We start from the raw sequence: 27121 nt of genomic DNA, 5'->3' as shown, positions 1-27121 counted from the left end.
CACAGTACAAATGCCCTGGCAGGGGACCACCAGGTTGGCTCCATCTCACTGCCGCCTCCAGCCTCCCAGTGAGCAGCAACAGTGCAACTGACCCAAGGTGAGGCACAGGATGGGTAAAGCCACAGTTGAACAATTGCAAGCATGAGACTGCACTCCTGATTTCTCCCTATTCAGCCTTGGCTTATATCTGACATGCCGTTTGGATTTGGTGCCCTACGGCTTTTGGGCTGGATAGGTGCCACTCGGAAGCTCCTGATCCCTGCCAAAAGCAGCACAACTTACATATGGTGCCAAATTTATACGAACTGTGTGCCTGCTTGGGGCTGGGCAGACTCTCCTGTTGCTCACAACCGAGCAGTTGGGACCATACATTTCTGAATGTTCCCTTTGCAGCCGTGGTGGCCTTGGGCGCCGTTTACATTTGGCACCCAAGGCAAGCGCTGATGCTTTCGCTGGGATTGGTTCCACTCCATGGAGACGTGGCTGCTACTTGATCTGGCCTCCTGTTTCTTCTATGCTCCCCCTGCCCTGCCCACCTAAAGGCTTTGCTGTGCAATCTTCCCCCAAACAGTTGGGCACTAAGGTGCTTGTGAGCGTAGTTCCCTTGGGCATCAAAGCAATGTTAAATGGATGAGTCACTTCAGATATGTTAACTGATAGGCTACAATGCATGAGCAACCCATTTTGGATTTAATAGCATGTGTCTTGTGCTGTCACATAGGAAGTAGTTTGGAAAACGGGTATCCAATTAAATCTGTGAATCAGCATTGGCTCACTGTCATACCCCTGTGACAAGCAAGTTGTGCAAATCTTTTCCTCCTCTGATCCTGCTGCATAGCTCTGTCTGGCCCAGCCTTTGCTGCTGCTGCTGCTGCCTCCACTTAAGGGATCTTCTTAGAATTGTAGAGTTGGAAGGGACCCTGAGGGATCATCTAGTCCAACCCCCTGCAATGCAGGAATGTACAGCTGTCCCATACAGGAATCGAACCTGCAACCATGGCATTATGAGCACCATGCTCTAACCAACTGAACTATCTGTTCCAGTTACAGATAGGTAGCCGTGTTGGTCTGCCATAGTCAAAACAAAACAAATTCCTTCCAGTAGCACCTTAAAGACCAACTAAGTCAATTCTTGGTATGAGCTTTCGTGTGCATGCACACTGTGTGTATCTGAAGAAGTGTGCATGCACACGAAAGCTCATACCAAGAACTGACTTAGTTGGTCTTTAAGGTGCTACTGGAAGGAATTTGTTTTGTTTTGAACTATCTGTTGTTCTAATGGAGTTCAAAAGGGCCCGATTTGTGAGGCAGGATGACCCAAAATATAATTGGCTTCCTCGAAAGTTGAACTGGAAATGGCACATCACAGCTTTAACACCAAGCTGTTAGCTGTTTAAAAGGGAATGGAAGTTTCCCTAAAATATCAGGATAGATATGGATTGTGTCTAATCTCATGTAATGGAGCCAGAGTCAATGGTAATGTGTACACAGCCTAAATTTGCCTCTCTGTGGTTTTGGTAATAGAGCTTTGTATATATACATTCCTCCTGAATATATTGTGTATACAATGTTTTCGTTTAAAAGATCTAACATAAAACATCTCAAAGCACAAGGAAGGTAGTCTTTGGCTGATGGGTGGATTGGCTGTGCAAAGGTTCTCCTGCTGGATTTGTCAAATTGGGCAGGGTGTGTTGAGGGAAATGTAGCTCTTAGCCCTTGTTGGCTGTCGCAGCATCATGCTGCAGGCTTGAGAAGGGCTCCGTATTTGTGGGTGAGAGTTGCAGGAGCTGAATAAGCATGTTATCATCAAAGAACCAGTTTGGTATGGAGCAGGATGTGACATACATGCTGAAACCTTTGGAGAGATGCATAGGGATGCAGCTCACACAGGAATGTGCATGTTTAGATTAACACTCTGGAGATTCTGTGACATGTGAGTTTTGGCTAAACTGAGGTTTGCTTTGGTATGCCTTTCTGACTGCTATAGGAGTCACTGGGTATTTAATGTGTGCTTTTTAATTCAGAAGGGACACATAAAATTACCTTTAGACCCCAATTGTGGCTGTGGAGCAAAGGCTGAAAATGTAGTAAATGCAGTAGTGTGATTTCAAGGCAAACTGAACATATTTATTGTGTCTTTTGTACTTCTGAGTTTAAACGCAGTTATACAGTCTGCATTCCAACTTGGGGCTTCACACATGACATTTTTTTCCTGCGCATACAAGAAAAAAAGAAACTTGTGTGTGAACACTCTGCAGATTTGTGTTTGTCTTTCATCTGATCTATGGAGGCCACAGCACCCCATGTGATGATACCCCAGTTAGATACTTTGTCTGGCAGCAAGGGACTTAATCACACTTCTCAGTAGGCGCAGAACAGTTTTCTGAAATGGTTTCCTGAAGCTCTTTTAATCATGAGCAGATACGTTAAATGGTATTTTTGAATAAAGATCAAGTATTTTAGCCAGTTGGTGATCATCTTGAAAGCCTCCCAAGGTTTCATGTGCAATGCCCCTACAAAAATTATAGATTTCTTAAAATAGTAGTTTTTTGCGCTCTTGTTTGCAGTAGCCTTCAGCTATGGTTCTCTGGAACTGTGATTCTCCCAAATGTTGCACCCTCCAGTTCCCATCTTCCCTGACCGTTGGCTATGCAGGCTGGAGCTAACAGAGTCCAAAAACATCTGGAAGGACACAGGTTCCTCATCAGTTTCCTTTCCTAAACAGGTGTTTAATTCTAAACCTCCTTTCAGTGCTGAACATAAAATCCGAACAGTTCTGGTACCTCTCAGTTCTAGACTTGTATAGCTGCAAATAACTGGAAAATGAAAAGAATTTTTGCAGCCTGATTATTGTGTGTATGTCTTTGCAGATTCAAATCTCATCAAATTCAATTGGACTGAACTTGAGAGATCCCGAGTGTAGGATAGCTGCGTTTAGTCACTTGCTAACCTTATATGTTTCATACGTACTAACTGTTCATCTGATCTGAAGCTGTGAGACTAGTCTGGTGCAAATATGTGCTTTGGTCAGTCTCTCTCTAAAGATGAGAAAAAGAAGCATGCAACTAGCTTGTTGCCCCCTAACCAGTGTCATAAAGCTAATCTTGAGACCTATGTTTGTTTAGATGTGTTTTGCTTTCTTACAATCCAAACAAGGGGTGGGGGAAGCTATGGTTTCTAAGAAGCATAGTAAGAAGTAGTAGCAAAGATCTGAGAGATAAATTGACTTTTCTAAGCAGCTGCCAGCTGCCTATGACAAGTGAGCAAACTGTAAAACATATTTGTCCGGAAACCTTATAAAATGTATTTGCCTGGGGCCATGGCTGGCCCAAGACATTTTGGCACTTGAGGTGGACCACAGTATTGTGTGTCCCCAGGCAAGAAGGAATGAGTGACCATCTACATCGGGAACAAGGCAGGGATAAAGATCTACAGTGGGGACAAGGGTGGGAGGAAACCAGCAGCACCTTGTATTTGCCTAGATGCCACCCCAGTGCATGTCACAGGGCAGCAGCAGCGGTAATAATATAATATTTTATTTATTTATTTATTTATTTATTTATAGCCCGCCCATCTGGCTGAGCTGCTCCAGCCACTCTGGGTGGCTTCCAACACATATAAAAATAATAATAAAACATCAAACATTAATAGTAGCAGTGGAAGGTGATGCATTCCTTGGAGTTTGGATCTGCTTCCCCTGCTGATCCAGCCGCCCAAAGCAGGTGGGCCAGCCCCGCTTGGAAAACCTGGTCCTTTGTCCCCTTGTTTACAGGGAGCTTGAAACTGGGTTTCCTTCTTGATTTTGTAATCAGTTGACTTGCAGCTAAGGAAAACCGCTTAGGACAATGAGAAGGGCATTTGGTATTCTGTATTTCAAGGGCTTTTTTCCTTGCAGATTAGTGACATGCTAATTTGAACCCTTTCTCAGTTATATAGGTGACTGTGAAATTCACATGGAATTGTCCAAGTTCAAAGCAGGAATGAAAGGAATACAGGTATGTATAGTTGCACTTTACTTGCAGTTTACTAAATGGTGTGAGCGGCTGAATACATTACACTAAATGTGGTTTCCTTGCCTTTTGTAGTTGTATGGGACATTGCGAGTGATACTGGAGCCCCTGCTGACAGATCCACCTTTCATTGGTGCTGTAACCTTGTTTTTCATCCAGAAACCTGTAAGTTATGAATTCTAGTCTGGAATTTACTTCTGCTTTTAATTTACATATTGGTCAGCGTGTCACTTAAAGTAGGCACAAAGTAAAGGTAATCAGCAGACCTTTTCCAAATGCTTGTGAGCTTTTTGCTGCACTGTGGAAAAGGTGGCAATTAAAACAGAGGTGCAAGATAGGGAGGGGAGGGCAAAATGTACAACCTTAATCCCATACACATTCCTTAGAGGCAAATGCTACTGTGTTGAAAGGGGCTTGCCCTTAGTACTAAGTGTGAATAGGGTGACAGCCTTTGATCTCCTTCTGCAGGGGTCATTAAATCATTGAGGCTTGTTCTCATTTTGCTTAGTCTCAGAAAGATCATTTCTGGCTCAGTACGTTTTGCTGCCTGAAATAAAGTTCAATAGTGCCCCTATCTCCAGAAAGAAGCACTCTCTCAGGGTGGTCACTTCACCCTGCTGCATGCAGTGGCATAGCAGGGGTTGCCAGTACCCGGGGCAAGGAAAGTATGGTGTCCCCTAAGACAAGTATTGCACCCCCTAACCAGCGCCTCCACTCAGTGCTGCTGCTGTTGTGGAGCACCTGCAGGACATGCATGCATACCTTCTTGGGCTGGGGCGTGCCTCTAAAAAATTTGCACCCGGGGCAATCGCCCCAGTAGCTTCCCTACTATATACTTATGGCTGCATGGTAGGGCTGCTTCTAGGAAGAAAGCTTAAATTCTTCTCTTAGGGCTGTGGTGTTTTCTGTTAGGTAAGAAAAGCAAAACGCCTTATGGTACCTAGGTTTCAAATGATAATGCCATTTCTAAAAAGTTCTGGAATTTGTTGATTACTTAGACTAGGGATGGAAAGCATCTGGAGGGACCACGTCTGGTGAAAGCACAAATCTGGACTTTTAAGCTCCACGTTGTTACCGGAAATTATGTCTGCGTGCTTTTTAGAGGGGGGTGGGACTGCAGCTTTCCTCAGGAAAGCCCGCTCTTTAACACGGACACAGAGCTTTAAAGAATGGATCTGTGCCTAGAAATGCGACACAAAAGGAAGTCTGGATGAGCCCTCAGTAATTAACCAGTTCCAGAACTCATATTGCTGGCTTTGGAAACGGCATTGCGATTTATTGTGCTGCAAAAGACCACCCTGACTTAGGCATGCCTAATTGAGTTGAGAAAGTTGACGCACACTGAACAAATATATGGGAAGGATCCAGACAGTATGGCAAGCCTCAAGTTCGTCTCCTTCTCAAGCACATTGTTGCCCTGAGGCTTCCACGATGTGTGTGCTAATTCTTTGCTTGTGGAACTCATGGTAGCAGCCACAATTTCTTTATAATAGACATGAGTTAGGGCTGCATGACTCTCCAAGCCTTCAGTGTTTGTGAGTAATCTGAACTCAGTCGGAATTACCACACGGCACAGCTCTCATACCAAACTGACATGCCCACACATTAGAGACAAATGGAATTGTTATTGCTATTAATTATCCACCGTTCACAGGCTTATGACGGGCGTGTTTATTGGGAGATTTCAAGTGTTTGAGGCATCCATTGGCTTTCGTTGTATTCTGTACTGCTGGATTTTAGTGCACAAAGGTTTCCAAGCAAAAGTTCTAGGCTCAGTCCTCAATGTCCCTGGAGAGAAAAGGCCAATCTCTGTAGAACATGGGTGGGGAACTTGTGGTCCTTGAGATGTTGGACTTCAGCTCCCATCAGCCTCAGCCAGCATGGCCAATGGTCAGGGGTGATGGGAACTGTAGTGCAACAACATCTTGAGGACCACAAGTCTAGAGAATATTCAGCTAAATAGGCCAAAAAACAGCTTTGCTCCTAATTTGGTCCCTACTGTTTGCCAGTTCTGTATTATACAGATTTATTTGTTTATAAGTAAATACATACATGTCTGTTCCTGTGGCTAAACACGTGGTTTCTCCCTCTCCCTCCCTCTTTCTTTTAATTCCTAATATAGCATTTGGAAATCAGTTGGGCAGGACTGACGAACCTCTTAGATGCTCCAGGCATTAGGTAAATGTTCACTTGTTTCCATCATCCTAAGGAAAAGGCTTGTATCTGAAGGAAGGTGATGTGCCAGAGATGTCAGAGTCGTGTTGGGACCAATTCACACATTACAGTCTCCAAAATGAAGGCCATTTCTAACACCCCCTTCTGTATGGCAGCTGTTCCATACTAGTGGCTGTAGGTATGCAGAGTGCCTCTCTCCCATCACATGGAATGCCTCTGTTACTTTTTGACATCCCAGAAAATATATGAACTCTTCTCAAACGGTGGGGAAGGATAAGAATATATTTTGCCACAGTTGCGCTTGTGGGATTTATTAGCTTGCTTTGTAACTTTTCTCGGATTTAATATTGTGGGCATTCAGGTATTTGGCTTTGTAATGAGATTTTTTTAATGACGGTCCATGGCACTAGGTTGGCAAAGGCTACCCTGGAGTTCCTCCAGCATGAGCCAATATGATTTTCTTTTTTCCTGCTGAAGCCAAAGATTTAACCAGGACACATACACCCATTCCTCTTCTGCGTTATGTGTGGCAAGACAATCAACTTTGTAGCTGTGGCTTTGAGCCTGATAAGTCTGCCTTAAGCACAGCTGCTGTACAAAGCATTTTTAAATAATAATAATGATGATGATGATGATGTGTGTTTTTTTCTCTTTCAGTTCATTTTCAGATACCTTGATTCAAGATCTCATTGCTGCCCGGTTGGTGTTGCCAAACAGAATCACTATCCCACTAAAAAAGAACATTGACATTTCTCGCTTGAAGTTCCCTATTCCATACGTGAGTCGTGTCTGAGAATGGCGTTCTTTAAGCCTTGGCTCAGGGAGTAAGAGCACTCTCTAAACAAGCATTATCCTCTAGCTCCTTTACCCAAGTCACCTTCAGGCAAGGGACAGTTTGTCCTGCTTTCTTTGCAGGGAGATGAGACGGCGTTGGCTATTTAATGAGCATTCACTCCAATTTGGGTTTGGGGGGGGGGCTACACAATATTGCAGCAATTTCCATGGTATTTTCTCTTCCCTTACTGCAAAAGTTGCAATTCTGGGAGCAAGTTGGGCATGTTTCGTCCGAACTTCATATCGGCTTTAAATTGTGCAACCTGAATTTGCTGGTGTGTGTGATGGAATCCCATCCCCAAAGAGTTGTACTACACCCCTGGTTTGCATTTGCTCTTACCCACCACTTGATTCTTTCCTCATGGGGAGGTACAAAGCGAGAACATGGCAGGCTAGGAATGAGTCTGCAGTAAAAACTCTGGTGGATTATTTTAGTAAAAAGCTAAGCCTCGTCAAATTTCATTAACCAGCTTCCGTAGTGATAGACAGCAGGCATGTTTCTTACTGCTGTGTTTATAGGGTTTTCTTAATCGTAGCTTTTTACAATGTAGGCATCTAGCGAGGATTCTAAATATATATTTTTTAATGTTTCTCTGTGTTTTTGTTTTGCTCTCCAAGGGAGTAATAAGAGTATACCTACAAGAAGCTGAAAATCTTGTCCAAATGGACAATTTCCTTGGGAAGTCGGACCCTTACGCTCTTCTGAGGGTTGGTCAGGTGCAATTCCGAAGCAAGACAGTGCACAGGAACCTGAACCCCATCTGGAACGAAATGTTTGAGGTGATGATTCTCCTTGAATTCTTACTAGCAATAAGCTGGAATGCAGTGCTCTCTCTCTGTTCAGAATTCTAGACACAACCAAGTTAAGGTACTTAAATAAAATAAAAAAGCCTTACCTTTGGAAGAAGGCAGATCACTACTTATATGAGTAAGTAAAATTGAACTGGAGTAGATGGGGAAAGTTCCCTGTGAAATATTTCACTACTGGCTTCTTAACCAACATTTGTTTGCCTGAACGGTGTAGCAAGGCTTTAATAAGTAAGGCCCTCGTTAAGCTTCATTGGGGTCTAGGCATCAGGTGTGGCCCTCCAAGTCTCTCTATCTGGCCCATGAGACTCTCCAAAGGCCATGCCCCAGCTCCTTAGCCCCTCCCCATTGCATCCACCTTTGTGCTTGGCTGGAATGGGTCTGTGAACTCTGCTAATGTTTGCCTGTGTTTAAACACATTTGCCTAGCCTACAAAGATAATTTACACTCATCACTCTGCCCGTTTTTGCCTATGGCACATTGCCCTAAGAAGTTTGTCCAAAAGAGAAGGTGACCGTCGGGCTAAAAATGGCTTCCCATTCCTGAGTTACAAGATGGGAAATCATCATGATTTTAATTGAGCATCATGAAAGGGCACGGAGGCATTTCGGCATCTTCCCCAATTCTGCAGGATTCTGCTTGGCAAACAGGAAAGTTCGCTTTCTGCAAGCTTCAGAATAATAGGAAGGCTTGCATTTGTGCAACTGCATTTCGAGAAAAATAGCTGTGCAATATTCTGTTACTTTAACACACACTCTCTCTCCCCCTACAGTTTGTTGTTCATGAGATACCTGGTCAGGATCTAGAGGTAGACCTGTATGATGAAGATCCCGATAAAGATGACTTTCTGGGCAGGTGATGGATATAATTTTTCCTCTTTCATCTGTGCAACCTTCTGCTTTATCTCTTTCTGCTGCTCTTGCAGCAAAAGAGCCAGTGCGATTAGTATTAAAAGAAAAGTGCCCATGGTACAACCCTCCATGGGCTATACCATTTCTGAATTCAGGTGGGGAAACTGCAGATTGCAATACTTTCCTGCTTCAAAAGCATTCTGCCATCAACAGCTAGAGGGTAGAGAATAGTTAAATTCCTCCCCCTGACATGCTAGTTTGTTCTTTTTATATACATATATAAAAGTGCAAGGGAAAGCATTCTGACATACCTTTGCTCTATCTGCATTCTGCAGTGGTATAGTCTCAGTACAGTTATACCTTTTCCTTTTTAAACACATTGGTAAGTTTAAAAGTAATATTTCATTCCTATACAGGAGTAGCTTGGCAAACTACACTGAACAATTGCAAAGCCCTCTACATGGGGCTACCCTTGAGGTTGTTTCAGAAATTGCTGCTTGTGTAGAATGCTGCAGCCTGGTACCCGCAAAATACATACTTTTCAATGCCCAGTAAAAACCATAAAATATGTATATTTGTGTGTACTTTTTGGAGTACAGGCAAAACTACATTGCAAAATTCAGAGAAGTGCATGATTTTGCCAGGTGTTGTGTTTGAATCCACAAGCAAAATCAGGATTGTCAAGATGTTTCATAAAGCAGTCCAAACAAATTCCTCCTCCATCCCTACCTGAGACAAGGAACTCTTCATTGTCTGAGCCAGTTTTAATTCTAATGGATTGAGGAGGATGAACCTACCAATATATATATATATATGGAGCAACTATCTCAGTTCTTGTTTGATTTAAGGAGCTCCCTCAAACCTTGCTGTTTCTGACTTCATTTTAAGGGATGCACAGCTTCCTGGTGAACAATAGATTATTAGAATCTGTAACAGCCACTGGACACTTCTATTTTTTTTTTTAAATAATATTTATTACTTTTAAACCTTACAAAAAAGAAGAAAAAAAAAAGAAAAAAAGAAGAAGCAAAAGAAAGAAAATACAATACAATACAATATATAAACAGTACACAACGCAACATTAACACATTAGACTAAACAAAACAAAGCAAAAACAATTTAAAAACATACATCATACCATTTCAATGCCTTATCTTTCATTCCCTTGTTTCATCGACCTCCTCTCACCTCCCTTTTTGTATTCCACTTCTATTAATTGTTTCAGCAATTCCTTTCCATCTTTCTATATTTTCTGTCATATAATTATCTTAACTTATTTTAACCTTATTTTCCATTAATACTATAATACATATTTATGCTTAACTCCTTATAACATTTCTACTAAAGCCATATAATTTCATTCCAACATTTTTCTGACACTCATTAATTTTACAGTATTTCTATAAATAAACTTTAAACTTTTTCCAATCTTCTTCCACCGTCTCTTCTCCCTGGTCAGCCACTGGACACTTCTAAGGCAATGTAGCCACACAGCTGGAGATGGTGGGGAAGAGGCAAAATATTCCATGATACTAAAGGGATAGTTTTTCTGCACCTCTGTTCTGTGTGTGTCTGTATTACTTTAGAACAGAGGGTTCTGTTGATCAAAAAGCAAAACCCATTCATAATTGATGCAGGTGAGGAGATGTGAACACCAGGAACATCAATACATGTTCTGTTTATAAATCATAGAAGCAAGGAAAGATACTACAGTCCCTAAACATCTTATTCTTGTTCTGTCTTTTTACAGCTTGCTTATAAACCTTGCAGATGTGATGAAAGACAGAGTTGTTGATGAGGTAAAATGTGTTCTCACATTAACTCTTCATTTTATAATGTTTTTTGAAAGCATGCAGATTTTGCGATAGGCTTTGAAGTTTTACGAATTTTTAATGATCCATAGGGATGATTTAAATCACCTTGAGTTCTCACGACTATCATCGAATATATTAAGTGTTTGAACAAAACAGCTGATGGAAGATTACAAAAGCTACAAAGAGTAGATCAACAAATAGGGTCTGACAAAAACTTTCTTGGGCAAAAGCCTATTTTATTAGATGCCTATAATTCTCTCTCTGTGTGTATGCACACACATATGCAAGTTGGGGGTGGGAACTGCTCTGAATACAACTTTAAACTGGGGTAAAAATACTGAAATCATAGCCCATATACTGCTAGCTGTAGGATGAACAATAAGTCATTTGAAGACTTATAATCTTGAGGCTCTTTTGACCCGAGAGCAATTTGCTGATGTGTAAAAGGCAGGCAAGGAACACACGGACAGAAAGGTTGTTATACTGCAGAACCAAAGGACCATGACAGAAAAGTTTAAAGCTGCAGGTGCTTGTCAATTAATCGGGAGAATTAAGTACCCTATGTATTTTCAAGCTGGGTCTCTTTATTGGAGCAGAGTCTATTATGGACCTCACCATTCCAACAATAAAAATGCAGTTTAAGCACATCAAGGTTTTAAAGTGTACCTCGGATAGACTCAGCCCCATAAAGCACTAAAGATAAATGGCTGGTTCTGCCACTTCAGTTCTCCCTGGTGCACAATTCATGACACACTTGCAGGTTAATGTGCATTTATGACACTGATGTGCTTTTTCTTTCTTTACGAAGTGGTTCCCCTTAAGCAAGATTGCAAGTGGACATGTGCATTTAAAGGTTGAGTGGTTTTCTCTGGTCACCAATCAAGAGAAACTTTGCGAGGTGAGTGTTTCTGAGAGATCAGAGTCGGCCGAAGTGAGATACTTGCCGCAAGTTGATTGAAAGGATCTAAGTTCCATTCTGTGCCTGTGTGTACTTTGCTAGCTACATAATTCAACCATTTCTTGTGGTGGCTGCATTTAAAGCCCTTCCTTAGCTAAGGGCTAAGGAAGCCCTGTGCATTGACTGGACAATCAATGGCATGGACATTTTGGAAGTGGCTCATTGTCTGTTTAGGGCAAGGCTGCAGCTTGTGGTCAATTCATGTTAGTATTTGCATCCAGATTGTTCCCCTGCCCAGCCACATGGCAGATGAATAGTAACAGTAACAGTAACAGTAACTCTGTTCGCAAGACCAGCTTTGCATGTGAGGATATCAAAAAAGCTCTTGTCTTATTTTGGATTTCATTTCCCTCCCACAGGACAAGAATGGTTTTGCCACAGCAATTCTCATTGTGTACTTGGACAGGGCTTTCAATCTTCCTGTGAGTAAACTGATGGAACAACACTTTCAAACTGTCCAGCTGCACACAATCCATCTGCTAGTGTCTGCATGCTCATGATGCAGTGGCAGAGATGGAGGACCTGTGGTTGGATACCAATTGTCATTTGGCCCAGGGATGGTTGGTGTTGCTGTTCAACAACACCTGGGCAGCCACAGTTCCCCATTTCTGGTGTGCACCGAATGCTGCTGCTTTGGTGCCAAGCATCCCAGTTTGGCTGAGATAATAATTGTGTTATCTGGAAACTAGTATCCACAACTTTGCTAATGCCTTCCAAGTTCTGAAAACTTCTATTTCAGAAAGGAGGTGAATGACGAGTATACAAATCTGTGACTTCCAAAAGTGAACTGATGGGTTTTTAAAAATAAAAGCGGAAGTTGAGATTTCAAACAACAAAATGAATAAGACCAAGCATTCTGCGAAGGCTCCACGAGGGAGGGGTTCACCTGTTTAGGGGATGGAGTGAGGGAAGAAAAGTTCAGAATTTAGCTGGCTGAAAAGTCTTCCCTCCCTAGAATGGAACGATCTGTCAGCTTCAGTTCTTTCAGTTTCACCTTTTTACAGTCTTAAATTCAGTTCTCCACACTTCTGCAGATGTTTGTGATTAAAAAAAATAATCATGAAAATTCTTATGCAGATTTCCCCTAATAACATGCCTTATGCCTTTTCACTAATATATTCATTTTATGGACCTCTTTACCCAATGTGTTATGTTGGCAAACATCGTTTGGTAGGAAAACTGCACCTCAAAATTCCAAGGAGTGCAACTTTCGAAGGCTAGCTGCATTTCAGTTCTCACGTTGTTTCAGAAAATGCAAATTTGAAAGTTTCACCTTTAAATGCAAACTGAATTGAATTCCTTGTCTGTTGCTAGATTTGAGATTAAGCCCTTGTTCACAATTATGTATGCTGCTAATCTACTTTCAGTAAAATTAGCTTCTGACCCATGTTAGCCTTAGAACTGAAAACAAAGCAAAAACAGCCTTTGTTTTTGAGAAGGAAGCAAGGACTTCTTTTCCTGCTAGGTGATTTGCTATTTTCTGGGATTCCCTTTGCTGGCAGCAATATCCTGTTCTTTTCTTCTTATGTGTCCATAGCCTAATCCTACACTACTTCTGTTTGTTACGAGGATCTATACCCTGCCTGTCAATCAGATTTCAAGGGTGTCTTCCAAAATCAGAAAACATAATAAAAACAAACATGTATATTCTTTAAAACACAGCAGAATAATAAGAGCAGCATAAAACCTAACAGCCAGGATAAAAACAGACCAGCTTTGATGGAAGGCCTGAGAAGGAAAATATCCTTGTTGCTGAAATGACAACAAGGTTGACTCCTGGTGAGCCTACCTGGGGCAAGCAATCAACTGCTGCTGTATGACACCTAACTTTTGTTTTTGTATTCCTTCCTAAATATCTTCCCTAATACAGAAAAATCAGTTTGAATATTACAATGGTGACTGTGGAGCAAAGAAATACAGAAAAGACAGATACATCAAGGTAAATGCTTCAGAGTCCCCTGTGTCTCAAAAGGGGCACACGCGCTGAACTAGCCTACTGAATGGATGCCATGGCTAAAACCCTAAAATATGTTGCATCTACGGGGTTAATGTTTGTTTCTCAATGGTATGTCAGTATCCGATACAAAAAGGAAGAACAGAGACACTGTAGTTGATGGTGCAGGTGAGGCTAAACTGGTGAGCAGCATGTAGGAGGAATGTTTAAGTCAAGATTACGCAAGGCACAAGACATTCATAGCACTTACCTATGATCAATGGAGCCCAGTAAAAAACATGGGTGGTCTCTGCTTCCATGCATTCAAAAGCATGTTTCTAGCCCTTGTGGTGCTACAAAAGCAAGTTTATATTTCAAAAAGCTAGCCATTATTATTTTTGGACCAGCCCTGATCCAATAGTTATTGGTTATTCCTATTATTAGTTTTCCCAGCTACTGGACCACCTCTAGCAAGACCATAATTATCTAGTCATAAATGGTGCTGCATCTGTCATTGTAATGCAAACTTTAATTGTGTTTGACATATTTGGCAGCTTGGTTGTAGCCTTCTGAATTATACTTGCCGTGTGGCTGTTTTGTGCTTCAGCTATAATGGATGAACTCGACAGTCTTGTATTGCAAGAGCAGCAGCAGCAATTGCTGCTGACCCCTGTGAGGTTATCTTTACCATATAATGCCCAAATTCTAGCTCCAAACATGTATGGCTTAACTCCACTCAGTGAAATAAATGCAGGGTGTAACACTGTATTGCATTGCATTTTGTGGAGAATGTACTGGGGAAACCCAGCCAGATGGGCGGGGTATAAATAATAAATTATTATTAATAATTATTACTGTTTTAATTATTAAAGTTCTGCTCAGAACAGGGTTCCTGTCCCTTCCCAGATCTTGCAGAACTCCCAGTTTTTAATACCTAACATCAGCCTCCCTGTTCAATACACCTCCTTGTCTTTTGGAATTCATGATGCTATTGACACTGTCTTTTCTTTCAAAAATTTAATTAATAAAGAAGATGGAACGCGAACCTTCTTCCTTTGTCCTACTCACAGTGGGCAACAAAACTCATAGAAGCAAGGTAAGGGGGTGTCAGAATTACTTTTTTTTGTTTTTAAAAACTTGAATGGACAGTTGTCTTCATGGGGCAATATGTGGTTTTCCAGTAGCAATGTCACATCTTGGATACGTGTGTACCTTCTCGGATAATTAAAAAGCAACACTTTGGTGTTTTGTAGGTGCTGCCCCAATGAAATATCTGTGGTGTGGTGTCCTGTCCCCACTTACTGGGTGGAAGTGACTGCATTTCTTGGGCTGGTGGGAATAGTTACACAGCTGTGTTGTAAATATTTCTTTTGTATGTGGTTGGATGGGCCCTCCTTTAAGAACATACAGCCAACATGGAGGTTGTTGTTGTTTTTTAACAAAGAGACATTCTGACTAAAAAATAAATAAATAGCTAAGATTCTTGAAATGACAAGAGTCATATTTTGGAACTAAAATTAGCACAGTGGGCTACTTTTGCATCCACCCGTAACTTTTTACGGGAATCTTTTTAGATGAAACTTCTAGGTCGGACAAAAAGGCCAACCAGGTGGCTCTGAGAATCCCATAGCAGAGTTCGAACAATGTTGGTCAAAATAGCCAAACCTGTGGTGTTTGTGCTGTTATATTCGATAACTGTCGCCACTGAGTTGCTACCTTTGGGAAGGATTTTGCTTTCTCAGGAACAAAATAGAGCACACAGAGTCTGGGGAAGGTTTGAGATCCCCTTGAGTAGGGTGAAGGCAACAGGACTGTAACAAATGAGGGGCAATTTGTCTGTTTTTGTTGCATTAAAAACTGATAGTATGGAAAAGTCTTGAACATAATGCATTGTGTTGTATTAATATAGTTGGGCACTCGGATTACAAAATGGATGCTACACCCCTTCCAAAAAATTCATTTCTTAAGTGTACGTCTGCTCCAGCTGTTTTTCTTGGGCTATGTCCTGAGAGCCAGTGATGCAATCGAGTGCTAATGAATACATCCTTAGCGAGGCACTTGGTTTTCCCACAGTGTTCCTGCTATGTCAGCACAGGCATTGCATTAAGAATAATTGCCTGCAGTAAGCTTGCAGCTTGACATGACTGCAGCAATCTTCCTCTTTACTCATGAGGAAGCCTGCTAGCACACAGGTACTTTGGCTTGCCACTTCAACTAGCTAACTGAAGCCACCGGCAATGAATCTGTTGGAGAGGGAGGAGTCTGGGCTGTTCTTTCAAGCCTTGAGCTCTTCTTCATAGCTGCTTCTACTGTGGTCAATTATTGTGCCCTAAGCAGGGGGTGGAGGGGAATACTTTCTCTTGTTCCACGTTGAGCTCCAGCTTTAATTGATCTAGGCCGACTGGATCGGCTGCTAGCCTATTTATGGTGTGGTTTTCAAAACCTGCTGCAACAAGCAGCAGAGAACTCCCTTTCCATACAGGTGCAAACTGTGGCTACTTCTATAGAGTTTCGGTTACAATCAATTATAACTCAGCATTAACATTCATCAGATCATGTGGGGAGTCGTGGTGGGGTGGGGGGAGTCTACAGGGCACCTAACTGGTTCTGTGTGTTTATTTGTCTGACTTAAAGAAAGTGAACTTGGTAAGAGGCTTTTTAAGGGTTGGGTTTTGTCCCTTTTGGGTAAGAAGGTAGTGCTTAAGACAGGTGTTATGTACTGAGTTGAATAGGATCCAAACTGCAGCAGTCTGATTGGTCCTAGAACAATAGGATCCAAAATGCTGCAGTCTGATTGGTCCTAGAACAATAGGATTCAGAATGCAGCAGTCTGATTGGTCCTAGAACAATGCAGCAGTATGATTGGTTGGCAGGAACCACCCAATCATGCTCCAGATATAAGTGAATCCACAACCTGATTGGCTTACAGTAGAATTCCAGAATTAGCCAATCATGTGTAAATAATGTATATAAAGCAGATACTTTGAGGGGACATTCATTCATTCCTCCTCACCACTATGAGCTGAATAGCTGAATAAAGAGCATGAAATCACTTTGCGACTCTGAGTATATTTCAACAGGGAAACCGATACATCCTTCAAAACATGTTCCGTTGAAGTCAGTGGAACTGTCTTCTGAACTGGTATACTGTCCTGTAAAACCTCCTGCTCTTCAGTTTCTAGCAGAGTAAAACTATGCGTGGCTACTTGGGAGTATGTCCCATTGAATGGGGCCTTCTCTCAGCTAGGTTGGGAATAATTGTTGGTCAAGTGTTCTGTAGCTAATGTGTGGATGTCGTTCTTTCTCTCTTACCCTTCAGACCTGTAATTTCACTAAGGATCCTGCATGGGGCCAGGCCTTCACATTCTTCGTCCACAGCGCTCCATCGCAGTCTCTTCATCTGGAGGTCAGTTGGCCTTCTCTTGCTTTATGAGCATGTGGCACAACCTGAGCTCATGCTTAATGGGTCTTTGACTTAATAATAATTGGCACGGGTTTCTGCTCTGTATACACGTGCTCTTGTGTATATAAGCTCCTGTGCCTGCTTTGCAAAGGGACTTCAAAGAAGTGGGTCATTATTTTTACTGAGAAAGGGACTACTGGGCTTTGTGGGAAGGAGGGACCATATTTATGTTTTTTGTAGATGCAGTAAAGATATTATTCAGCATTCCTTTGGGGACTTCAGATTCAATGATATGATGCTCGTGTATTATTATTATGACTTGTTGCTTGTTACCTAAATACATTATACCTAAATACATTCTACAATTAAAGACCATGTAAAAACATTAATATTTCATGCAAACACCTACAGTTCATACATGTAACAAACGCACAAAACCCTCACCCACTAAACAGCCACAGGAGGCTTCAAGTGGCCCTTTGGGGTAAATTTTGACTCTTCAGCTGCCTCAATATCAGCACATTTCTCCCTTCCCCCAATATAGCCTATTCTTCGGTATCAGATGCTGCCCTCCCGCATCCAATAAACTTCTGGCGGGGAATGGAGGAGAGGAGAAAAATGTGAACATTTCCTACAAAGACCCTAAACATCCCAGTTAATGGGGGGGGGGAGAGAGAGTTTAGTAAAAAGTTTATGATGAGTCTAGATCAGCGTTTCCCAAACCTTGGGTCCCCAGCTGCTACAACTCCCACCATCCTCGACCACTGGTCCTGCTAGCTAGCGATGGTGGGAGTTCTAGTCCAGAAACAGCTGGAGACTAAGTTTGGGAAACGCTGATCTAGTGATTTTTTTTTTTTTTTTAATGCCTTCTTGTTCAATGGTTAATCACTGCTGAGCCACAGCAATGGTGCTACAAATGTTTTAACAACGTAAGAAGAATGCTGCTGAATCGGGTCAGTGGCCCACCTAGTCCAGGTTCCTCTTCTCTGAGACCAATCAGATGCTTGTGGGAAACCGGCAAGCAGGACTCAAGCACAAGAGCACCCTCTCCCTTCCTGCAGTTTTCAACAACTGGTAAAAGGATTAAAACATTGTTGGAACTAACTCATCATACCAATCATAACTCACCATACTGTCTTGTTTGCTTCCGCCCCCTCTAGATAAAAGATAAGGACCGGGAGAATGCCCTGGGGACCTTTGTGTTATCGCTTGGCAACTTACTAAAAAATCCTGATATGACACTTGAACAGAACTTTCAACTGGATCACTCTGGTGTGGACAGCTCTATTAAGCTGAAAGTTGTGTTGAGGGTAAGTTTAAGGTTCTGCATCTATCTTCTCCCTCCTCGCTTCTCTGTTGTATCTCTTCCTGTAGGAACTTGTTGTGCTTTCCTGAAACTAATTAATTTTCTGCAGTGGCTGTCAGGAATCTCTCTGTTTACATCCTAAGATACATTGCTTCAGACTTCATAAACGGGTGATTAATTGACATGGGGTACGATGAGTTCTGTCTTGTAGAACTATACTGAAACCAAACTTACTTCATGTATAGATTTGTGCTCTGTGCCAAGTTGATATGAATTCAAATCCATCAGAAGCATGTACAACAAGCTCTTGATCTCTACACCGGATGAATCTATTAAATTATGTGGGTGGAATGTTTGGAATGTATACCTAGAAGGGGGCATGTTAGAAGCCCCTTCATGGGTCCTGTAGGAAACTTCCTTCTAGAAACCCCGCTTCCTCCCAAAGAGGTAATTGGGTAGGTCTTGGGTTTCCATATTGATATGCAAGCAATAGTCCTGGATAAGCAGGCCGGTTTTCAATTCTTGTTTTTATCTTCAAACCACCTTGACTTCTGCTGCAGGAAAAGGTGGGAAATAAATAAATAAATAAATAAATAAATAAATAAATATACTGCTACATTTGAAAACCAGTTAAAACAAGTAACTTAATTAGAATGCTGAATATTTATCAGATTGTGGGATTATGGGTTAGCTTACCCATCACAGAGTTACAGTTCCCAGTCACCCTTAACAAACTACAGTGCCCAGAATTCTTTGAGGTGGGAAAGGTTCTTTAAAGGTATAGTGTGTACGCAGCCTCAGACCAGTCCTCACTAGTCTCTGTGCTGCCCTTGTAGAATTCAGCAAGGAAGGAGATGGGGACAAGGCTAGAATTAGTTGTCTCTGCTTGTCATTGGCTCTGGCTACTATTTGGCTTCCTGCCCTGTCAGTCCCAAAGGACACTAGCCACCACTGCCAAGGTCAAGCGTATCATGGGTACCACTTGCTTGGCTTAAATTTATTATTTCCAAAGGCCAAATAATAATAGGAGGTGGGGATTAATATTGTGGCCAATGCAAAATAAAAGCCTAAAAAGCTGCTTGGTTAGGAGCGGCTGGAGCATTTCAGTAAAAAGCATGATAATGTCTTACCTTGAATTCAACCACAATTAGTACTTACCTACTTTGTTTTCCATGTTCTACAAATGGGATACGAGGATTTCCAAAAGCACCCAGGTGGTTTAGAACAGAGTTCCCTTCAATTTTCAAAATAATGACCTCAAGCACATGCCGTGCTCTGATGCAGATGGATGCTTTGTATTCTTCCCCAAGACAGATCAGCAACTGGGGAATTGACTTGAAAGGCAACAGCACTTAAACACCTGCGGTCCAATTGTGTATCTGTTTTAACTGCACACACACAGTGGCGTTAAGGAAATGTTTAAAACGTTCTCTCCTTCGTACCTTACAAGAGAATATTTGCTGTTCCTACGTAATTTACGGTTAGAGTCATGCCCCTAGTTTCCCTGATTTCTAGGCTCATTCCAGAGGGCAAGCTCCTCCTCCTTGTCTCATGCAACGAATAGAGAGAGAAAAATGCATATATGTGCATGAGAAAGAGAGGGAGAGAGAACGAACTTTTCCCACTGTGAATTTGGAGCACTTTAGAAGTATCCTTTGTTAGTGGAAGACAAAACTACTTCCTTTTTAAATTTTTTATTTATTTATTTGGTTTTTCAGATTAAAAATCTAGTCACATATCCAACATACAACATAAAAACAAGATTCCAAGGAATCTCTTGGACTTCTCTCCTCCCCTTTGTGGGTCTATTCTTAATCATTTCCTCCTGCATCTTTTACGATAATCCAAATCTTTTACCTCTCCATTGTGTCCAAAATTCACCATTAAACTACAAGTGATATTCCAATCCTACTAACGATTTTAACTGTTTACAATGGTTTTTAAGATAAGTTATAAATTTTCCCCATTCCTTATTAAAGTTTTGGTCTTCCTGATTTCTGATTCTTCCGGTCATTTTAGCCATTTGGGCATAATCCATCAACTTGATCTGAGGATAAAGTCCCTACCAGAGAAGAATGGCAGATCAAGTTGACAAAACTCTACTTCCTTATCCAGTGCTTCTTAATGTTAGGTATCACCACGTTGTTTACTCTTTCTTCCCCCCCCCCCCCATTTTCTTTTCAGGCTTTGGACATACAGCAGCATGATCCAGAAAGTACCTATACTGGGGTTAATGCCTCAAAGCAAGTTCCCATCCCTGCCACCGAGCAGGACGAACCCAAAGGCAAGACACAGTTGCCACCTCCGCCGCCGCCGCCACCGCCTCCTCCTCCTCCTCCACCAAAAGTAGAAGTGCCCAAAGCACCCCAGGAGAGGAGCAGCGACTTAGGCCTGCCTGACCCCCAAGGTGACCGACGTGAGAGCAATGCTAACCTTAATGTAAATGAGAAATTGGCAGGGCCTATTGTGATAGAGGCAGTGGCTGGAATTAATGAGCAAGCCGGCACAGGCGGCTTGCGCCCCAAATCCTTGACACCTGCGCAGACCATCCCAGCACGCCGTATACTGCCAGCCCTGCAGAGACTCCAGGTTGCCCCCAGCATTGCGTCTCTGGGCTCAATATCCGCTTCAAACTTTGATGTAACTTGCAGCAATCTGGATCTCAATAAGTAAGTCTGCCTCGGTGTGAATTTTTGCCTAAACTGAGCATGAGCTGTACGCTTGTTTCTGCACACATTTGGAAAATAAAAGACCCGCTTGCGGATGCTAATCTTCTAAGCTAGCATTACTGTGGCTATTTCCTGTTGTTCATGGTATTGAGAAAGGGGTAAGAGGAACTCCTTAAGGCAGGTTAGTTTGTTTTTAGAGGGTGGTATTCCTTTGTTTTGAGACTTGCATTACCTTCAAGGTACATAAGTATTCCTGTGTAGGATTCCCTAAGCATGTTCCAGGATAAAGGTGTGTTTGTGACACTGGGGTACCTCATGCAAAACTTTTGCAGCACCCACAACATTGTCAGAATGTCAGCCCATTCCCAGGAAAATCCAGGAAGTTAAAGAAATAACAAAAACAAAAACTTGTCTCCAATGACCTATCTTCAATACTTCAGTGACCTAATTAGAATTCTCTCTGGAATCACCCAAAATCTGGGGGGGGGGGGGGCTTTTATTTCTCAGATCAGAGCAACACAACATGTGTTATAAGTTCAGTGAAGTGCAGCAGGAAAGGAAGGGATGCACTTCCACTTGTCTCACCACTTTCCCTGGGAGAAACCAACTCTTTCCTGCGGAATTGGATTAAACATCAGTTGGGTTTTTCGCAAATTGACATTTGCTCCGATTCCACAGTAAAGAGTGGGTTTTCCTGGGGAAAGTGGTAGAACAAATGGAAAACCTCTCAGACCATGCTTTCTAGGCACAGGGCAAGCAAAAGTGTGGGCAAGCCCTAAAGGGCTTGGAAATGCTAGCAGTCGGCACACAGACCCCATAGAAATAAAGTCATAGCCCTCAGGTTAGATGCCTGTAGCTGCTCCTGGGCAGCTGACCTACCTTCTACTTTCTGCTGGGATTCCAGGTCTCTTTGATGGAAGGCTCTTTGTACTTCATGTTTAGCATCTATACTACTGTGACAGTTTTTTCTGATTTGAATAGTTTTCAGAACACACCTCAAGGTGAAAGGGACCCCCGAGAGGGCCAAGAGATGCTGGAATCAAATACATCTTCCTTGGCACAGAGAATTTCTTCTCTTGGGAATGGCTTATAGTTGGTTTAGCTTATGGGGATGAGATATACTAGTGTGAGTTAGTAGGGATCTTAGTTACGCAGCATGTGTTCAGCTTCTGGAGGAGGTTTTGTTTGTTTGTTTGCTTGCTTGCTTGCTTGTTTAAATGTAATTCATTATCTTGCAGTGGAACACTTTATGATGGAATGCCCCTGGGAGAGATTCACCTCACTGTGCGTTATGCATCCCTACGGCAGTCTCTTATCGTGCTGGTCAATGCATGCAGGTAACCCCTGAGAGAGCTGTTTCTCTTTGTCTTCTGTGATTGATATTGTTTAGGGCTTGATTTTTGGTATGCACAATTTTCTGCTGTAGACACAACCAGGATGTGCTACATAGGTGTGCCCACATTTTCAAACATCCTGTTACATCCTTCTAATATGGAGTGGATCACATGCAGCTACGAACATGGTCTTGCTGGCTGTCTTAGCAGTCTGCCACCCATTGACCCCGTCCCTCCCGCCCAGGTCCAGCCACTTCATTTGGTAATGGGTCTTTATTGTAGACCGCATGCTTTGTACTGAAGTGACAAGCCTGGCTGTGCCCAATAACTGCCTGGCTTCAAGCACTGTATTAGCAGCAGCCCTATCTACAGAAAAGCTTGGGAGGCACAGATTCCTCTTCTTAATCTGCTTTTCTTATTTCTTCAGATGCAGGAAAAACAAGTGTGGGCACACCCATACGCACAATCCTAACACACCATAGATAAGCATTTTTTCCACCTGTTAATCCTAAGGATGGTATCTCATTTCCCAAAAGGAATTTAACGCCCTGCTCTCAGCAAGGAGCACATCCCTATGTCCGCATCTACTTACTCCCAGACAAAAGATGGGTAATGCGAAGAAGAACTACTGTCAAGAAAAGAACTCTGAATCCTCACTATGATGAAAAGTAAGTAAAACCTGGAAGGAATTTTCTTGTCAAGACCCTGTGTGTTTTACCTGCTATTTATTTGCCAGAAATGTGCAGTTGCACCGAAGCCTTTAAATATGTCATTAGCTAAAGCTATGCCTTTACTGGGAGAACTGGATGTGGCAGTCTGTCATTGTTTGGGTGAAAATGTTGTAAGAGAAGAGCAGTTTCTTTTACCGGTATCTTCTTCCCCCCTTTGGTTTTGCTCACTTATTTGAAGCTTTTGTTACATCTGCTGTAGGAAGGTGCTTTTAAAAATTTACCTGATTTCTAGATCTTCTGGTGTGGTACATAGAACCTGTGTATGCAGTATCTGAAATAACCAGAATTTTGTTTTACATGCAAAGAGGAGTAGCATGCCTCCAAAATCCTGCACATCACAATTTTTAAGTGAACATTAATCTGACCCTGGCTTGGATCCCAGCTAGCCATCTGTGAACAGAAGGGCTACTTTCATTCATGCGCAGGACTGGGATTCAGCAGAGGATTATTTCAGGAATAAGGCAAATTTTATTTCTCCCAGCTCCCTCTCCTGCTGCTCTAGAGGGATCCCCTTTAACCCTCCAGAGCAGATCTGCGAGGGAGCACAAAGAATCTGAAAAATGTATTTCTATCCTGCACATAATTAAAACTGTATCATTTAAAAACATTCCTACAAGTGGAAACCTCATTAGGATCCAAACCAAATGACCCCTGTCATCTAATATTAAAGCAAGGCTGCTCAGCTCAAACAGAGAAAATATGAACCCTCCTCTGTATATCAGCTTCCCTCTTCTGAGAAAGGCTTGCTTTCATGATCCTGAATGCTTAATGGGTAAGCAACGTGTGCTGAAAGCAGAGGATAAATTGATCTGCCTTAGGCTTTTGTCAGAAGCCTGCCACTGCGCAGACTGAGCTATGTCCATGGCCCCTGAGCAGCTGGGTATCTTCAGCTCTGAGCATGAGATTACAGCACACTCAGCAGGAAAAGGTCATCTGTCTAGAGTTGGGATGGGGAACCTTTAGCCCTCCAGATGTTGCTGAACTACATTTCCCATCACCCCGGACCATGATGCCTGGGACTAATGGGCCTTGGGAGTCCAGCAAGTGAAAAGCCATAGGTTCTGCACACCTGGTTTAGAGGTAACAAGGAGATGGTCCACTTCCATCAGATGACTGAGTGCCTCTGAAATGGAGTGATCTTTCTGTTTTGCATGAAGTGCCCAAAAGGGTCAATGGTAGCACTGGCCTGCAGTGTGTACACACACGCAATCTTAATGTTTCAGTTTGTGGGTAAAAAGTGAAAATCTGATATTCTAGTACCACACCCCCTAATTGTGGTCTCTGAAATAGGGGGTGAAGGTGGTTTCAGATCAACCTGGGCTTCAGAAAACATAATGCTTTTGTAATTGTTATCTATTTTTAAAAATCATTAAAACATTTTAAAAAATCATGCTTCCCACTGTGCAAAGACCAGTGAGGGAAGTACAGTGGTGCCCCGCAAGACGAACGCCTCGCAAGACGGAAAACCCGCTAGACGAAAGGGTTTTCCGTTTTGGAGGCGCTTCGCAAGACGAATTTCCCTATGGGCTTGCTTCGCAAGACGACAGCCCATAGGGAAATCTCCGGGACAGTGGGGAAGCGCAGCTCGTCTTCCCCGCTGTCCTCGGACCTGCTCCGAAGCCTGGCGGCGGGGCGGGGACACCTCCTCCCGCCGCCGGGCTTCGGAAGGATGCCCCGATGCCGGGCGGCGAGGCGGGAACGCCTCCCCCCGCCGCCCGGCATCGGAACGATGTCCCGAAGCCGAGCGGCGGGGCGGGAAAGTCTCCCCCCGCCGCCCGGCATCGGAACGATGTCCCGAAGCCGAGCGGCGGGGCGGGAACGCCTCCCCCCGCCGCCCGGCATCGGAACGATGTCCCGAAGCCGAGCGGCGGGGCGGGAACGCCTCCCCCCGCCGCCCGGCTTCGGGGCGGGAAAGCCTCCCCCCGCCGCCCGGCTTCGGGGCGGGAAAGCCTCCCCCCGCCGCCCGGCTTCGGGGCAGGAACGCCTCCCCCCGCCGCCCGGCTTCGGGGCATCGTCCCGATGCCGGGCGGCGGGGCGAGAAAGCCTCCCCCCGCCGCCTGGCATCGGAACGATGTCCCGAAGCCGGGCGGCGGGGCCGCGAAGCCTGGGCGCGCTGGCAACTCTCCGCAAGGAGCGCTCCCGCTGCTTGCGGAGAGGTCCGCGAAGCCTGTCCTGGACCTCTTCTGAAGGCAGGCGGGGGGCAAAAGTCTTTGTCCCCCCTGCTTGCCTTCCCAGGGGCTTTTAAATCGCCCGGACAGCGGAGAAGTCCTCCGCTGTCCCGGGCGATTTTAAAATGCCGCCCGCCAGAAGAGGTCGGGGGAAGGCGGTTTCCATAGGAACGCATTAATTGATTTTCAATGCATTCCTATGGAAAACCGTGCATCGCAAGACGAAAAACTCGCAAGACGAAGAGACTTGCGGAACGAATTAATTTCGTCTTGCGAGGCACCACTGTAGTTATTTAGTTTTTCGTAAAATTTATATACCACTTGATTGTGTGGTCAAACTGTCTCTTCCATTCATCTAATCTCAATGATGCAAACATTTGGAGGCTAAGAATGTCTTGCTTATCAGAAGCAATGTTTTCAATTAATTTGCAAAGCTTTAACCTCTTTGTCGTATTGTGTCCAGTGCCTATTCAGCATATACGCATTTCCTGTCTCTACTTCTAGGTTTGAATTTTTTGACACTCTGGAAGACATCAAGAAACGAGCCTTAGACATTGCAGTGAAAAACAGACGGCGATTTATTTCACATGAAAGGAAGGAGCTTGGAAAGGTATGGCACTGCTTTCAAAAGTTAAGACCATGAGGGCAAGTAAGCTGGTGAAACTGATTGCATGGCAGAAAGATTAAATATACTTCCAGTTGTGCCCCCTTTCTCACAACTTCTATTGCGTTCTTAAGAGAGAAATCTCCTGTACCCAACTAATCAAGCATTTGCTGCTATATTCAAAATTCTGGTGCTGTCACAACATCCTCTCTGCATTAAAGAGCACGCCTGCATTCCAAGGATGGTTATAACTCAATAAAAACTTGCTTGCAGGTTCTATGCCTGGTAATCATCTCTACTTATTTTTGAACCATTTATCTGTAATTCAGACAGTTAATGAAAATACTCAAACAAGTTATTTGAAATATCTTTTAACTTTTGATTTGTTTGTTTGTTTTGAAGGTGCTGATTGACTTGTCAAAGGAAGACTTAGTCAGGGGCTTCTCTCAATGGTATGTTTACATTTACAGGTTATAAGAACATAACAAAAAAAAAGTTATAGTAGGGCATCAAAAGGTTATAACTGAAACCTATATATGTGGTAGTTTCAATGCCTGCACAGTTCCTACAATTGTTATGGATTGCTGTTTTTAGAACAAAACTTTTTCCTAAAAGGGATCACCTCTAGTCTAACCTTACTAGAAAAATCAGCTTTAAAAAGTGGCGGGGGGGGGGAGGGGAGTGTCTGTCCAGCAATTTGTGTAATGCAATTCTGTTCTTTCTTCTGTAGGTATCAGCTGACAAGAAACGGACAGCCTGGACAGCCCCAAAGTTGATACCTGTTGCCTGATGAACAGCTGAAGCAAGTGTACATATGTATATTTTGAACTTTTTAATTACAAAATAGCTTTGTAATTTTTTATTTATCTTCATCACGTTGTTTAATACACTTCTATAAAATATTTATTCAAGATGCACTGTTTTGGCAATAGTTCTGTGGTCACTTGCGATGGCAGTACTGCTGGCAATAATACACAATTAAAATGAACATTCATATGCACACCTGTGGCATACATTGGGTCTTCAGTCTAGGAAATGCTTCCAGGTTGTAGTGCAGTACAGTGCTAGCACACCTCACCTGGAGCTCTAGCAGAGAGGCAACTGCTGAATGAAACAGGTGGTACTTAAAGACCACCACCTCTGAGTATATTTGATTGAGAAGCAGAGACCTCAGGAACCTTCCGTAATAACAGAGGGCTATATAAAACTTTCACACTGATTATATACTGTTTTGATAAGAATATGTCACTATTTGCTCTGCACCCTCTTCCTGAGATGGGGGCAGCAGGGGGTATGTGTGTGATGACTGTTACTTCAGTGCCAGCTTTTTTTTTTTAGCCAGTGCAGGGATGACTGGAAAACTGTTTTGCAGCTACAGTCTTCTGGTTCACAACCAAAGTGCATTCTGAACCCCTACAATCTTAAACTATATTTATTATGCCAAAGATGCATGTGTTTTCTGAAATTAAGCTGAATACAAAACTGATTTTAATAAAGAAACTTAAACACTGTGGTATTGTGGCT

The 27121-nt window shown here is 42.9% G+C and overlaps 1 protein-coding gene across 1 annotated transcript in view; it reads left to right on the top strand.

The window, feature by feature from the left end:
• Window positions 1-27108, top strand: part of ESYT3 (extended synaptotagmin 3) — a 40681-nt gene extending 13573 nt beyond the window's left edge. Inside the window, exons 5-23 of the mRNA XM_081871440.1 lie at window positions 3929-3995; window positions 4086-4175; window positions 6133-6188; window positions 6843-6963; window positions 7638-7799; window positions 8599-8681; window positions 10428-10476; window positions 11300-11389; window positions 11809-11871; window positions 13320-13388; window positions 14413-14478; window positions 16702-16788; window positions 17946-18095; window positions 20276-20760; window positions 21999-22097; window positions 22631-22762; window positions 25498-25603; window positions 26000-26049; window positions 26328-27108. Coding sequence (XP_081727566.1) covers window positions 3929-3995; window positions 4086-4175; window positions 6133-6188; window positions 6843-6963; window positions 7638-7799; window positions 8599-8681; window positions 10428-10476; window positions 11300-11389; window positions 11809-11871; window positions 13320-13388; window positions 14413-14478; window positions 16702-16788; window positions 17946-18095; window positions 20276-20760; window positions 21999-22097; window positions 22631-22762; window positions 25498-25603; window positions 26000-26049; window positions 26328-26373 — 2071 coding nt within the window. The 3' untranslated portion in view covers window positions 26374-27108. The remainder of the gene's footprint in view (window positions 1-3928; window positions 3996-4085; window positions 4176-6132; window positions 6189-6842; window positions 6964-7637; window positions 7800-8598; window positions 8682-10427; window positions 10477-11299; window positions 11390-11808; window positions 11872-13319; window positions 13389-14412; window positions 14479-16701; window positions 16789-17945; window positions 18096-20275; window positions 20761-21998; window positions 22098-22630; window positions 22763-25497; window positions 25604-25999; window positions 26050-26327) is intronic.
• Window positions 27109-27121: the final 13 nt, after the last annotated feature.

This window comes from Podarcis erhardii (genome assembly GCF_964252035.2).
Source record: "Podarcis erhardii genome assembly, chromosome: 1".
Classification (NCBI taxonomy): domain Eukaryota; kingdom Metazoa; phylum Chordata; class Lepidosauria; order Squamata; family Lacertidae; genus Podarcis; species Podarcis erhardii.
The sequence above is the reverse complement of the archived record's forward strand: the minus strand, read 5'-3'. Positions and strand labels throughout refer to the sequence as shown.